General features: G+C 34.2%; 1 protein-coding gene across 1 annotated transcript; it reads left to right on the top strand.

The window, feature by feature from the left end:
* The first annotated feature begins 5,432 nt into the window (after positions 1–5,432).
* On the top strand, positions 5,433–16,484 carry LOC132286579 (uncharacterized). The gene is made up of 8 exons (XM_059788934.1): positions 5,433–5,768; positions 8,959–10,396; positions 11,899–12,087; positions 12,445–12,540; positions 12,645–12,807; positions 12,968–13,100; positions 13,182–14,969; positions 15,079–16,484. The coding sequence occupies exons 2-8, from the start codon at positions 9,007–9,009 to the stop codon at positions 15,502–15,504; spliced, it is 4,185 nt and encodes a 1,394-aa protein (XP_059644917.1). The 5' UTR covers positions 5,433–5,768; positions 8,959–9,006; the 3' UTR covers positions 15,505–16,484.
* The last annotated feature ends 541 nt before the right edge of the window (positions 16,485–17,025 follow it).

Below are 17,025 nucleotides of genomic sequence, written 5' to 3'. Positions count from 1 at the left end.
TTTAACTTTCTCAAAATAATATTTGATGTTAGGTATGAAACGAATTGTATTAACTTTCTCTTCTTATGTTAGTTTTATTTTTATTTTTTATTATTTCTCAAAATAATATTTGATGTTAGGTATGAAAAGAATTGTGTTAAAAGTACACTAGTTTCACCAAACACTTTTTCTATTAACAAAATGTTATGTATATATATATTATAACTCTTAATCATTATCAATTATAGAAAAAATATTTATATATCTTACTTATTTAAGACCTTTCGAAAAAAGATTGAAAAATAACAATTCAACAATGAAAGGAAAAAATAAATTAATTTTGGATGCACACATCAGAATACAAACAATTAAATCAGTAATACATTATTGTATAAACACGCAATTTAGAGAAGAAAGAGACTCTCTTTTTCAATGATGTCCGTGTAATTAAGTGAATACAAGAAAGACAACTAAGTATAATAGGAAAATAATATATAAAGTGCACAATTTTTGTGGAAAAGTGAATTTTTGTGTATTTTATGCATGTAAATTTGATGCGGGAATCCTACCTTCCCTCTAACCAAATTTTCAAAAAGTTTAAATATTTTCTTTTTCTTTTCCTTTCTGGCTAGTTGACGCTTATTAAATGGACCCTTAAAAACTCAAATATTTACCATTTATTTTTAAGAGATAGAGAAGAAAACACTAGGCCAAAATACAGTAAACGGTTGATATATCATATGGATGCTTAATTTGTTTGGTTTATCACCATTTGCATTTGACTTTCATTGAAGTCCTCCGCTCAATTATTATTTTATTACTAATATATTTATATCTGAGAGAGATGTTTATGAGAGATTAGGTATTAGAATTTTTATTTTTTATGTTTTATTTTTTTACAAGAGAAATGTATTATTGGATCACTTGGGAACTTGTAGATATATTTATGGATCAATCAAGATTTATGCTTCAGGCCCATTTCCAGAATTTAATACGAATTGTGTCAATTTTATGGATCCTTGGTTGTACTAATGGTGTTGTTGATTTACATCTAAAGCTTCATATGAGATGACAAGCATGTTCATGCTACGCGTGACACGGCCAAAATCAAACTAACAATAATTGACTTGCTAATTATGATGTGCAAGTGCAAATAGAGTTCCGAGAGATGAATCCTGGAGTACTCAAAATCAAACTCACAATAAGTGCAAAGTAAATGCGTAAAGCTTACATGTGGGTGTGTCGTGCACTGCAATGGTACAACAACATAATCAAGATCTGGACATCTTGAGTGTATAAAATACCCAACATCTCAAGGGACTCCGATCCTCTTCTTCACTTTTATTTCTTTGTCAATTGTAGCATTTTAAATAACTGTTGTAAAATTTAATTGTGTCAACTTTATTTCTTTGTCAATTGAAAATACCATTTTTTTGTCCTATAGAAAGTCTGTCAATATTTCGGGTTATATTTCGTGTTGAAGTTTTATTTTTTTATTTTTTTTTTAAGTTGGTACTCGCACACACATGGCTCCACCGAGGCTCGAACACCTGAGTTCCTTTTTAGGAAGTAGAAACCTGTTACCGCTAAGCCATTGGGCTGTTGATTAGTTTTCTCATTATAAATATATGTAATGCAGAGTTCAGAACCATTCATTCGATTGCAATATCAAATTTCTCTAAATATGTCTCTTGCTTTGTGGATTCAAAGACACCGTAATTTCTGAATTTAAAGTAATATAACACTATGTTATATCACGAATGCAAAAGTTCCAGTGCACCTGAATAATAATAATCTTAGTTTAACTCATAATTTTGAATTGTTTAAAAAGTAAACTGTGTTAACGATAATGTAATTTTTTGAAATATTTAATCACCAATGATTCATTGCAATCAATTGCAAATGATAATTACTTAAAAAAAAAAAAAAAAAAAAAAAAAACAAAAAAAAAAAAAGAAGAAGCGGGAAATAGATGATGACACTGTTGACAATAAATTTATGAGAGATCATATAAAAAAAAAAAAAAAATTAAGAGTTTGTTTAATTTGTAACTCGAAAGACAGTTCTCAAAAATTCAAAAAATAGAAAATAGTTTTTTCTTTGAAAATATGTCTTTTTATAATTGAATTTTCAAAAAACTGAATCAAACAAAGTTTTTTATATTGTTTCCTGTTTACAGTTTTCTAAGAATAGAAAATTATTCTTAGAGTCACAAACCAAACAGACTTTGTAATTCTGAACACAGTTTCCAAAGATATAAAACAGTTTTCAGAGATTAATAAAAGACTCATTTTTTTAATTTCACTTTCACTTTACATAAAAAAAAAATAATAATAAAATAATATGTGTGTTTTACTTGTCAATTAAAAAAAAAAGGATAATACTTCAGTCCTACGATTCTTACTCCCATAAAGACAAATTGTGTCATGCATACTAACTTGTTCCAATATTGACACATTTTTTAAATCTAAAAAGATACAAAACATGGTTTATACCCATTTTTAGGGTTAAACCCGATAAATTTATTTTTTTCCACTCTTTGCTCTCATCTGTGTGTCTCACTCACATATTCATCTGCATTCCTTAACTCCAGCTACCAATCATTTGACCATAGAATTGAGTGAAAGAATGAATAACTTGCATATATAGTATCCATACAAAATAGTTGAGGTAGATTTTGAAAAGAAAGAAATAGAAATGGTTAGTTCAATTTTTTTAATGATAGTTTTCTATCTTAAAAAAATTAAAAATAACAGAAAAATGTAGAAAAGACAAATTTCCATGAGTTATTCTCTAAAAACAAAATTAGAAGAGGATACATTCAAAGTTTAGTAATTTTAGAACTATTTTAGATTTTATTTTTTATATGATTCTAAAAAACTGCTTGAACTTTTTAAGAATTAAAAGAATTTTTATTATCCCAAAAAGTGGAGGTTTAGTAGGAAATATTAGAATTTGGAATCATTGGCTGCGGGACCTAAGGGAAAAGAAAGATGTGGATGACAATGTGAGTGAGATATATAGATAGGAGCAAAGAGAGGGAAACAAAAAACATAGATTTGTTGGGTTTAAACCTAAAACATGGGTATAACATATATTTTGTATTTTTTTAAGTTTAAAAGAGGTGTCAACGTCTTATTGTGACACGTTAGTGTGCATGACACAATGATGGATCAGGACTGAAGCATTATCCCAAAAAAAAAAAAATCCAATATAGCAACAGTTCATCAACCACCTATATGGGCTTTCACCCACGGGCCTTTCACTCAAGAGCTCACAAGCCCTTCTTGTTTATGTCCAACAATCTCCCAAGTGAATCTACAGTACACAATAAAGCCCAAACAATTTCCATCCCATATATAGAATAATAGAATTAATTTCATATCCATATAGCATACAAAATAAATAATACGTTTTTAACAAAAATAAATAAATAAATAATACGTTTATATTAGCAAAATTTAATACGAAGAAAACAACCTTAGGTATAGTACTTTAATGATAAAATTAAAAAATATATATAGCCTTACATGGTATGGTAATATCTAATGTAGACCCAGATACACCTATAAAAAGAGTAAGAATTGTTTTGTGTAGAAGGTAAACAACAATTGGATAGACCAAAACTCACCTGAGATCGAGTAATTAAAAATAATTTAGAAAAATATAAATTTAAAAGAGGATGTATTAAAAATATAAAATAATTTCATAGATGATTCATTGGCAATGATGATGATGATATTAACGAAATTTCATGTCAAAATAAAATACAGTATGCTAATTAATAAATGTCTGTCTTCACTTATAAATTGGCATGCTCTGAAAAACACTCAATAAATCATATATAACAGCAAGATCTAATTGCATCAAGAAAAATGGCAAACCCAAATATCAAATTCGAAATAAATAAAAGACAAACAATTGTACAAAACTATACAAGCATGTCATAATTCATACGTAATGTATATTTAATCAAATCTCTAAAAGATCAATGAAGAATAAGCAAGAAGGAAACTCCAATATATATATATTTGGACAGATATTAACAATATAATTCATACTCTTGGTTTCTATGTGTGAAAATGTTGCTTTTAAAAACTATTTTCATAATTAGACACACCCTAAATCCTATTTAAACTTATTTATTAATCCTAAATTGACTCAAATATTTAAAACTATTTAAAACTAATTTTCCTCAATTTTCTAAATTTAAATTCAAATATTATTATTTTTGTATTTACGGTTGGGTCCAAAAGCAAGCCCAGTTGTATGGTGGGCTCTTGGGTGAGTGGAGTCCAGTGGACCCAACCAATGGCCCAAAACACAACCTTGGTTTCACGCCCTGAGCAATTACCTGAGCCCTAGCTTGCATTTCCAGCCTCTTATAACACAGTATCCAAACTTAATTAACTCCTAAATTATGGGTTTTTCAAATTTAGATCATCAAACGCAGTTTACATCTATAAGTTCAACTTTCATTATAATTCGTGACAAAATGAGAAGAATTTTTGCCCCAAATCCATGTTTCGGCCATGGCATTCTTAAATCCCTCTAATTCATTCATGTATATTCAACGTAGATATACATACATACATACATATATTCATTTTTTTCTTTTTTCTTTTTTCTTTTTTTTGATAAGTACATACATATATTCATTATAAATATATATATGTATATATATAGTTTAATATTCATATGTTTCTCCTGTTAGGATACTATCACTAATTCTATTTTTTCTTAATTTATTGAATACTTAATTATTATTTTTACAATTTTAGTCTTTAATTAACCACCAATTTGTGTTATTAAAACTCGAATTAAAAAAATGTTTTCGGATATATCTAATCATAATTATGAAATTTCAAATTTGAATATTATTTAATTGGTAATGATCGGTTAAGAAGCTTAGATGTTGTATTTGGTTAATAGATCAAACTTGTTTTCATTTGATCAAATCACATTACAATGCCGATTGGTTGGTGGCAAGTGACGTATTACTTAAGTGCCCATTTAACAAATAACTACTAACCCCTAATATATATATATATATATATATATATATATATATATTGATCTGTTTCTATTTAATTATTATTATTATTATTATTTATTATAATTATGAGCATGGATTGCTCGAATTTGTCTTGTGTCATCAATAAAAAGTAACCCAAAATTAATAAAACAAGTGTTTCCATGTTTGAGATATGCCATAAAAACCTTCCAAAATTAACCAAAGCTGATTTTTTTGTTAATTTCAACACTATAAATATGCTTCTTAGGATCCTCAAAACATGAGAGAAACACAAATACAAGAAGGGATTAGAATAAAAATATTGAGAGGCACAATTTTGTGAACTTCTTCAATCCCAATCACGTTAAAGTGTAAAACTTTCGGGATGTTTTCGCCACCCAGACCCGCCGCCAACTAGTTCAAATCCGCCCGGACGTTAGACCCGCTTTAATAACGGGTTAGAATAAGAGAGCCAAAGAACTAACCCTAGCCAGCTCTCTCTCTCTCCTCGATTCTCCCCCCTCTGATCTGCATCTCTCCCTCTCTCTGATTCTGTTTCTCTCTCTTTTTTCGATTTTCCATCTCTTCGTATAGAAGCCCTAATCTCCTAAGAATCTGAAATTATAAACCATAATCTTCTCAGCCCTAATATATTCTGATTTCTGTTAACAGATTTTATATGTTTGTGTCGAGCAAATCACGAAGATCGAACGCTTGAAGCATCGGATTAGAATTTGAATGTTTGAAAGGAAAAACCAACCAAAAACCAGATCAGGTTCTTCTTCTTCTTCTTCTTTTCCTTCTTTTCCAGCCCTAATATATATATATGTATTTGTAAGACTTTGTAGTGGATTTGATTGATGCAATAAACATGATTAACTTGGTCACTATGTGTTTCTTCATTTGTTACAGTATAGATATATATTGATCTGAGCGCACGTGTTCCTTAATTTCTGATGTCATTTGGTTGACTGGGCGACAATTCACGTTCTGCTCGAGTCTATTGATTAAATCCATAGACTAGACTTTGTGGTCTAGTAGTGTTTACATGTTCTTAATTCAGTGACAAATAAAGCCCATTCGATTCCTTGTGCATTAATTACACTTGGATGTTAGTTACTTTGATTTCAGTTGTCCTGGACGCCTCTTATGGATTGCCTTGATGATCTGTTTCCTTTACTTTGAAGTCTCTAATAGCATAATGCCTAGAAAAGTTACAGTTTCTTTGCCTTTTATTTTACCTTTTACTCTGTTTTTTTAAATTATCTGTTTTTCTGAGTGGATGGTTAGGAATTAAAAAAAGTTGGATGTACACAAGAAATTTCTGCCGTTGGATTTATTCCAGGAGTGATTGTGAAATAAGCATTTTTTCATGGATGGTGGCTGGTTACTCTAGGAACGTTGAATATCACTGGGAGTGTGTTTACATTTTTCTTGAAATAAATAGATAGCTAATTTGTTGCAGCAACGCAACTATTTATTATGTATGCAATTTGTAAAGACTACTGTGAAAAAAGATTAGAAAGTCTGTAGTTACCAAGATGATTAATGGGACCAAGTTAATAAAGAAACGGAAATATGCCAAGTGTTGGCTGAAAAATCTAAAAGGTGAATTAGATTGCATGTATGTGTGTAAAATATTCAGGTATTCTACTAGAGAGTACTTCATCACAGGGTAACTCACTTGGCTCTTCCTTAGACAGTTTCATTCTGTGTGGTTTTAAACTAGCTGATGCATTTCTTTCTTTCTTATTAATATGTGATACAGTATCAACACAACTGTTCCTATTTTGATATTTTCTTTCCTCTGCCACTCAGCAACCAATGACACACCTTGCGTGGTTCAAAAGAACTGAAATACTCTATTGCATTATGGGTGCTTCTGGAGTTCTTTATGCTAATATTGTGTTTTACATCATGGAAGCATGTGTTGTAGATGTGAATTTGAATTACACTTGCAAGAAAGATAATTTGGATAATCATATTGGTTAGGATTATAGATTTTTAATTTTTTTATGGGGTTTGTTTAGAACAATGACTACAAATTTGTGAGTTGTGATATGATACTGTATGAAATGGACATGCTGATGTGGAAAGTGTAAGACGATTAGGATATATGGATATGCTATGGACACTTCAGCATGGATATAGCTGTGTGTCTGTATGTGTATAAACATCTCAAAAATTTGTTGTGATATAAATACATTTGAACAAAACCTTTTTTTTCCAAACGAGTCTATTAAATAATATAGGTTTTATGACGCATAATATTAAAATTTCCATGAGAAAAACTTAGGGTCAGTATGTGTTTATATGGATTTAGGACCAAATTAAAACAATCTTCCTCATTTTATCTCAAATCTGCTTCTTTAAGAGATGGTTTTGTAGTTGGAACCCTTGTCCTGTTTTTTCTATCAATTATATTTAATAATAGAGATGTTGCAACCAAATGTTTAAGGCATCTCAAAGACATGCTTTGGAGTATCCAAGAGTTGCCTGATATTTGTTTAAAGTTAAAATAATTACTTTCAATGCATTTAGAAAGAAACGGGCATGTATCCGCAAGTATTTGAGTATATTTATAAAATGTTGATATGATAATGACACGATTACCCAGTAAAAATATTCATTCTTGATAGGTTTAAAACTACTTGTATTCTTGATAGGTATTTTCACTGAATCTAGTAGCTTATGGTTTATCAAAACATTTGTTTTCTTGTATAGCAAATGGTCTTGTTTCTTGACTTGTCTTCTACAAAATTTTTTGACAGTGTTGTTGATTTATGCACTGTAATTAAGTGGCTACTCGCTAAATATCTGGTTTCGGTTTTGTTCTTCCTAGTCACAGTTCTGGGTTTTGCGGCTCTACTATCTTCATGGAATCTGCATAGTAGGATCCACTCCTGGTTTTATGAAATTGAAATGTCCTAGAAGCAGATCCTTGTGACTGGTTTGACATATTCTGTTCAGCAGATTGTGATCATGTCAAAGTTGAAAGAATTGGTTTGCGGTTTCCATTTTTATTCCCATGTCATATGCATATGAATTTATAATATATGCAATTTGATTCTATTGAAATAGAAGAGAAAATGGAATAATTTGATTTCATTGCTCATGTTGGAACTTTGTTTTGCGAACTCATATATGGGTGATCTATAAAGGGTTGGCTTAGACCATAATTGGGTCTACTCTCTTCATTTCAAATTGCAAGAACTGCATGCTTCCCTTGAATCCCTTCACAGTATAATGGAATTGTTTTTTTCTTTCCGTAGTTGCATTATAAAGTTTATCTACTTGGACAAATAGTGCTTATCAAAAAAAAAAAAAAAAAAATCTACTTGGACAAATAATATCACCCTGTTTCAATAATTTGGTTTAATGGGAATGAATTATTAGCCTTTACAACATGAAACATACGTTATATATTGTTTATGTCATTTTCAATTAGTTTTCTTGGCAAGCAGACTCAATTTTTTTCTTTTCTTTTCATCTTTTTCCCAATTTTTGTAAACATCCTAGTTTGCTACTTACATCTTTTGTGAATCAGATTTGAGACTATTTTAAGCCCTGGATTTTGTTAGTGTATACTGAAATAATTTATAAATATGTGAGGGTCTCAGTAAGTTTAGATTTTGATACTTTCTTAAGTGTGATAAATTATACACGCATGAATGCAATTTCCACGTCCGTACCTGTGTACTAATGCCCGATTTTGTGATTTTTGAATTCAAACTTGGTGTTTTATGTAAAATAAATAAAAATAAACTGCAATTACTTTAAAATTTTAATTATCATCTGTAGTCTTTTTTAGTTGATGCAAAATTGTTGGCGTTCAAATTTAAAAGGTTTTTAGCTTTTAATAGCTTGTTGAACATGAATTAGTCATTTTAAGGCAATGGCGCACACTGCTTATTTTTTATTTGTTTTGAAGTTTGAGGCATAATGGTGGTTCATGTTTTTGGCAGATTGATTTGGTAGTTGTGCCAAATACTTCGTATGCGTATATATATGAGATGGCTTCTGGAGGAAGACCATTATTTGATCTTAATGAACTCCCTACTGAGGAGGATGAAGAGAGCAATGATGTTTCTTGTATTCAGCCCCAAAGGGCAGTTCCATCTTCAAATACACACACTTCTGAATTGCTTATATCATCAAGTGGTGGTTCCCAGAGAATATTAAATAATCATGCTTTCTCCCATGCATCATCTGTTTCGGGTTTTCAGCCTTTTATTCGACCAAAAGGTGTTCAGGGATCTAAAGTTTGTGCTGAACAGAGTATGTTAGTTGATATGAGCTCCAAGGTTGCTTCATCATCTAAGACAAGTAATAGTGGGGATGCAAAGGTAACACCACAGTTAGATTTGGGTTCTGCAGATGATCAAGCTGTTGAAAAGGAGGAGGGAGAGTGGCTTGATGCAGATGTCTCAGCTGAGGCATATGGTAGCAGTAGTATGCATAAACGGTCATTTTCTGGTTATGGTAAAGATTCACAGGAGAAAGGCACGGCTGAGATGATGGATGGTTGCAATTCCGATGTTGCTGCTGAGAATGTCTCTAGAAATGATGAAAGTATGAGAGATGAGAAAGGTGATCTTGCTTCTTTAGGGTTGGATCCAGAGACCAACAACCGAAAAAGCAGTACTAGTCGAGATTCAGAAGGCATTAAAGGCGATGTTTCCATGGATAGTCAGGAAGAACCTGGGTTGGTTGTAAAACAGAGGGATGTTAAAGGAGTTGAAGCAAGTCCTGCACAAAAGTATGCAAATAATCCTGGAAAGCGGACTAGGTTTGATCAACAGAAGGAAGCAATGCTAGGAAAAAAGCGTAGTAGGCAGACAATGTTTCTTAATTTGGAAGATGTCAAGCAAGCTGGTGTTATTAAAACTTCAACCCCAAGAAGACAGAACTTTCCAACACCCGTTACCACTCGTACTGTGAAAGAAGTGCGTGCTGCTTTTCAACCTCATGAAGTCATTGGAGAAAAGCAGAATCAGCCGTTGGTCAAGGACCAAAAACAGGTTGATTTGTCTCGTACTGAAGGAAACACTAACGTGGAATTTAAAGACTCGAAATCAGAATGTAATGGTGATACACATACAGGATTATTAGCTACTAGGCCTCGGAGGCTGAATAGTATGACAGATCTTGGCGCTGAGGTTAACCCATCTTCCATTCCAAGACAGAGTTCATGGAAGCAGCCCACGGAATCGAGGCAGCTCAAGAATTTGCAGGTCTCTACTGGGAAGCCTGCTTTAATCACTCAAAGCTCCATGGATCAGAAATTAGTAACCAAAAAACTCCCTTCCAAGAAGCAAACTACAGTCAGCACCCAATATCAAGATACATCAGTGGAACGTCTCCTGCGGGAGGTGACTAATGAAAATTTTTGGCATCATCCAGGTATCTAAAATATTATTTCGTCGTGTGAATTTATGAACTCTTGGACTGAGTTTTTGGTGATGTACTTTCCCACTAGTTCCTTCTCATCTTTTTTATTGCTACAATTTACATTTAATTCAATACTGGATGGATAGTTCAATATTCCTTTCCCGGAGGACATAGAATTTTTTTTCTTTCCATCTAGCCTCAAGGTGTGTAAAACTTCATTTTAGATGAGATTTATATCTTCTGGACCATCTCGGGCTGCTCAAAAGACAAAGGTTTGCATTTATGTATGATTGGAAAACTCAGCCTCATGGTGGTACAAAAATACACTCAGAGATAGAACATTTGGTCAGAGTGTCATTACATTATTGCCACATGATAATTCATTTTCTTTTGGATCACTACCAAATAGAGAGGCTATACCTCTTTGTTGAAGTATAATGCCCATTATTATATTGTAATTAGCCTTTCAAGCTTCAAATTCTGACTGCTCTCATCCTCCTCTTGACCGTTCCCTCTAATTAGGACAAAAGTTTCAGCAACTATAGATACACATATATGTATATTTTCTGAATGGACATTTAAAGATAGATAGATACGTGGCACATAATTCTTCACTGTATTAAAATTTATTTTTTTAGTCATCTGAATCAGATGCTTCTTGTCCAACAGTTTTAATCAGTGTCAGAATGTATGGTGTATGATTTTATCTGCATCTCATGTGATCCTTAACCTGCATTTTATATGATATGAACGATAGTCTGCCCTTGGGAGGGGAACAACAGCTGGAAACAGCTGTTAATACCCCGTAGGCTGAGGAGCAAAAGGAGGAATCCGCTCGAGGAGGGTCTCCCTTCTGATTAGCTAGTTGGTGAGGCAGTAGCTTACTAAGGCGAAGCTCAGTAGCTAGTCTGAAAGGATGATCAGCCACTCTGGGGCTGAGACATGACTCAGACTGCCCGTCAGATGGAATTTTAAGGCAATTTCATACTGAAAAATTACAGTAATTGAGCTGTAGTCATGAATTTTGACAGGGATTTTATGTATGATATAGCTTAACCCTCCCCACCCCCTTTCAAATGACTAATTCAAGATGTAGTGACATTTATTACTTATCGGAAATTATGCGTATCTTTTAGATTTTTTGTTCCAACACATAGGATGTCTAATAGAAATTCACATTTTTTATCCGAGTGCTGTTAAAAGAACCTCACCTTGAAATTCTTTTATATGTCTTTTTAATTATTTATTTAGGTAAAGAGCTTCTATTTCCTGTGACTAACTTTGAAGGGGTTCAAATACTTTCTATATTAAACATAATCAAGTACCTTAAATGTAATTGTTATTTTAGAAAGATAGTTAAGTTTGTGATGATTATTTGAGTATTTTGTTGCCTCATTCATCCATAATGATGCTTCTTTGCTTTCTCTTTTTTTATTCCTTTTTGTCTTTTGTGGAGCATATTCCCTTCTATTTTCTGTACATAATACAAAATTTTAAAATTTGTGCATCAACAGAGGAGTCTGAACTCCAATGTGTTCCTGGTCGGTTTGAATCTGTGGAAGAGTATGTTAGAGTATTTGAGCCCTTGCTTTTTGAGGAATGCCGAGCACAGCTTTACAGCACTTGGGAAGAGTTAACTGAAACAGTTTCTAGAGACTTGCATGCTATGGTTCGTGTAAAGAACATTGAAAGACGAGAAAGAGGTACTTTGCCATTTACAATACCTCATTTCTATAGCAATTTTTTAATGTAAGCTGATACTGGATTGCTTAATGCATCGATGTTTCAGAACACATTCTATTAATCCTTGTTTTTGACACGTGAGCTTTATGTTGTTCTTGTAATCTTCCCTAGTTACCTATCATTTGGCTGTTAACTATGATTTTTAGTAATCCCAGTAATCCAAGTGTACATTATGTTGTTTTTCTATTTTCATTTTGTTAATGGATTGTTAATATATTTGTTTTGGTAAAAGCACTCGTGAGAGTGAATTCTAGTGTTTAATTTTTTAGTTTTGCAACTTTGAGTATTCTTTTAATGTTTTCCCCATATTGTCCTAGGATGGTATGATGTCATAGTTCTTCCAGCAAATGAGTGCAAATGGACATTCAAGGAGGGTGATGTTGCAGTACTTTCATCCCCAAGGCCTGGAACAGGTGAAATATTTAATGTGGAATTTCTGCTTATGCAGATCCGCATTATGTATATATATTGTTTAATCTTTAAATATATGAATCTTAACTCGTATTACATTAAGCAGTCAGATCCAAGAGGAACAATACTTCTACACTTGTTGATGACGAGGAACCTGAGGTCAGTGGCCGTGTGGCTGGTACGGTTAGGCGGCACATACCTATTGATACTCGTGATCCTCCTGGGGCAATCCTTCATTTTTATGTTGGGGATTCTTATGATTCTAACAGGTTACTTGAAGTTTCTCAAGTTTTTATTTCATATTTTGTGGTTATCTGAAAAATTCTTTGTTCTGGAATTTTGGCTATCATGTCAGTTATTGCAAGGTCTATTTACCATTATGTTGATTCTAAATTCCCCCCTTTTTTTCCAAATAATTTATTTTTCCAGCAAGGTTGATAATGACCATATTGTAAGGAAACTTAATCCAAAAAGCATCTGGTTTCTGACCGTGCTTGGTTCTCTTGCAACCACCCAAAGAGAGTACATTGCCTTGCATGCGTTTCGTCGCCTTAATTCGCAGGTGACGGCTGTAATCAAATTTCTGAAATAAATGATGTTTTCGTTTAAGTCTGGCAACAGATTAATGTCCTCTTTTTTGTAGATGCAAACTGCAATCCTTCAGCCTAGCCCAGAACACTTTCCAAAATACGAAGAACAGCATCCTGCTATGCCCGAATGCTTCACACCAAGCTTTGCTGATCATCTGCATAATTCATTTAATGGACCTCAGCTTGCTGCAATTCAGTGGGCTGCAATGCATACTGCTGCTGGTACAAGTAGTGGGACAACAAAGCGACAAGATCCATGGCCTTTTACTCTAGTCCAAGGGCCTCCGGGAACAGGCAAGACTCACACAGTTTGGGGAATGCTAAACGTCATCCATCTTGTTCAGTATCAGCACTACTACACTGCACTGCTTAAGAAACTAGCACCTGAAAGTTATAAGCAAATTAATGAGAGCACCTCGGACAATGTTGCCACTGGATCCATTGATGAAGTTCTCCAGAGCATGGATCAGAATCTCTTTCGTACTCTTCCAAAACTTTGCCCGAAACCTAGAATGCTTGTTTGTGCTCCTTCAAATGCTGCAACTGATGAATTACTAGCACGTGTTCTTGATCGTGGGTTCATTGATGGTGAGATGAAACTTTATAAACCCGATGTGGCCCGAGTCGGTGTTGATTCACAAACACGTGCTGCTCAGGCAGTTTCTGTTGAGCGTAGAACAGAACTGCTTTTAATGAAGAGCAGTGATGATATTTATCATTGGATGCACCAATTAAGAATGCGTGAAAATCACTTATCTATGCAGATAGCTACTTTACAAAGAGACCTCAATGTTGCAGCAGCTGCTGGTCGCGCCCAAGGATCTGTTGGTGTTGATCCAGACGTTCTTGTGGCACGGGATCAGAATCGAGACACTTTGCTGCAAACCCTTGCAGCGGTGGTTGAGAACAGGGATAAAATTCTCGTGGAGTTGTCCCGCCTTGTCATTTTAGAAGGCAGGTTTCGTCCTGGTAGCAACTTCAATTTGGAGGAAGCTCGTGCCAGTCTTGAGGCAAGTTTTGCCAATGAGGCTGAGATTGTTTTCACTACTGTCTCAAGCAGTGGTCGCAAGTTGTTTTCCCGTCTTACTCATGGTTTTGACATGGTTGTTATTGATGAGGCTGCTCAAGCTAGCGAAGTTGCTGTTCTTCCTCCCCTCGCTCTCGGTGCAGCACGTTGTGTTCTTGTTGGGGATCCCCAGCAGCTTCCTGCAACAGTTATCAGCAAGGCGGCTGGAACCTTGTTGTACAGTAGAAGCCTGTTTGAAAGGTTCCAGCAAGCAGGCTGCCCAACTATGTTGTTGTCTGTGCAGTATAGGATGCATCCTCAAATCCGGGAATTTCCTTCTAGGTATTTCTACCAAGGGCGTCTTACTGACAGTGAAAGTGTTGTTAATTTACCTGATGAAAGATACTATAATGATTCTTTATTAAGGCCTTACGTGTTCTATGATATTACTCATGGTCGGGAATCCCATCGAGGTGGGTCAGTATCATATCAAAATATACATGAAGCACAGTTTTGTCTCCGATTGTACGAGCACCTTCAGAAAACTTTGAAATCTTTGGGGGGTATGGAAAAGGAAAAGGAGAAGGAGAAGGTTTCCATAGGCATAATTACACCATACAAGCTGCAACTAAAATGCCTTCAACGAGAGTTCGAGGATGTTCTAAATTCAGAAGAAGGGAAGGATGTGTATATCAATACTGTGGATGCTTTCCAAGGCCAGGAACGTGATGTCATTATAATGTCTTGTGTCCGTGCTTCAAATCATGGGGTGGGCTTTGTTGCAGATATTCGCCGAATGAATGTTGCTCTCACTCGTGCAAGAAGAGCTCTTTGGGTATGGTTTTCTGTCATCTTTTATTAGCACATGTGCTTGTTGCCTGCACAGGCAAAATGCTTCAGTATGTGGTTTTATCTTACAATAACTGAGCTTGATGATTTAACAGGTCATGGGAAATGCCAATTCTCTAATGCGATCCGATGATTGGGCAGCATTGATTGCTGATGCCAAAGCAAGAAACTGTTATCTGGACATGGATTCTCTTCCTAAAGATTTCCTGGTGCCAAAAGCTCATGCTTATGCTCAATTTTCTGGTAAGTTCTCCTCTAATATGAGGGGTTTGAGATCTGGGGTAAGGCATAGATCATATGATGTACACATGGACTCCAGATCAGGAACACCGTCAGAAGATGATGACAAGTTGAACTCGTCATTAAATTTTAAGAACGGAAATTACCGTCCCTTAAAGCCGCCAATGGAGAACTCTTTGGATGATTTTGATCAGTCCAGTGATAAATCCCAAGATGCCTGGCAATATGGCATTCAAAAGAAGCAAAAGTCAGCTGGGATTGTGGGAAAGAGAGACTTGTAGCAATTGCTTGATGTACGCATATTATCTTCATGCCTTTGTGGGAGCTGCAAAGCATTCAAAGTTTGGAACTTTTTAACGTTTGCTCCTAGTTTCAAGAGCTCTTGGAGCATTCGTTCCTGATCTCGAGCGGAACCAAATCAATTCTGAACAGATTCTTGCTGAGTTTATGTAAGACAGTGAATGGAAGACACATATAAGTCAGCAAGTGAAGAAAGTGGGTTGGTTTTGTGAACAACTGATTTCTGTTTGACAGATTGTTATGAGTTCCCACAAAATGCTTCCTGGGTTTCTGGTGGGTTGTGTGGAATCAAAACCTTAGCCCACAGCTTTTACAGGAATCAAAGATTGGAAATCTCTTGTAGTTGCATGTGTTGACATATCTTCTGATTTGACTTAATCTGAAAATCTCCCGGTGTTCACTGCATTAGCGGATAAAAAATAACTCAGGAATTCGATGAGTGGAATCAAAAAGCATTTTGGGTTTTAGAGTTCGCGAGCTGCTTCCTTTGCCTGACAGAGTCTGGCCAAATTTGCCATCTCTTCCTGCATTGGATGATTTTCTTGGTATCGGGGGTAGAGCTGCTTCCGCTTGGACTTGCTGGGCTCACTTATCACAACATATAGCTGCTGCTGCTGCTGCTGCTGGACGGAATCCTGATTGGAAGTGTCTCAGCTTACAGAGTTGTTACATTTATCATGTACATTGTCGGGATGTTGGTCTGGAAGAGGGACAGTCGAGGAGTTGTTCTTGTAGGGTTAATTTTTTTGTTCTTCCATTTATTTGGAGGGGGACTTGAGATGCTGAAACATCAACAAGAAGTCACCTTTCTGTATAGAAAGAGGAAAGGAAATAGTAGTACAAGATAAACCTCTTTGCAGAGGCACTTGGAGGATGTCAGTGAAGTTTGTTTATGTACATAACTTTTAATATGTGGAATGATAGAAATTCATGTCAATGCATTGCGGCATTTATTAATTTATTTTTCTAGAAAGCTTCATTTCTGTTTTGTGTTTTTTTTTTTTTTTTTTCTTCTTATTTGTATCATAATTGCGCTAATTTATTGGACGCACAGCACATATGGGCATTGTTTTCAAGTTCCCTTACTCCCATAATACAATACGTCCCGTCAATGTAATGTTATTAACAGTCCAATTTAATATATATATATATATATATATCCTATTCACAAGTATTTTCTCTTTACGACATATTTCATTCCCAACTCGTCGAATTTAAATATTGATTAAGTAGCATGATGAGTGGATTTCAATTAATTTGGAGTTGTCTCGTCCTTGCCTTGATTTTATATTAATTTGGAATTGTCTTGTCCTTGCCTTAATTTTATATTAATTTGGAGTCCATTTACATTTTAAATACCAACTCTCCCCATTCAGATTTCATATCATATATATTTAAAAAAGAGAATTAGTAGAAGGAACAATTGATACTTTCAGTTGCTATTTACTCGTTCAGTTTCAATTATTATTCTGCATTTGCTCAATAAAAATTACCCATATTAA

This window comes from Cornus florida, unplaced genomic scaffold (genome assembly GCF_030987335.1).
Source record: "Cornus florida cultivar Cherokee Brave unplaced genomic scaffold, ASM3098733v1 CherokeeBrave_3.0.0_Hap2_Chr11, whole genome shotgun sequence".
Taxonomy (NCBI): Eukaryota; Viridiplantae; Streptophyta; class Magnoliopsida; order Cornales; family Cornaceae; genus Cornus; species Cornus florida.
This window is presented reverse-complemented; position numbering and strand designations above follow the sequence as displayed.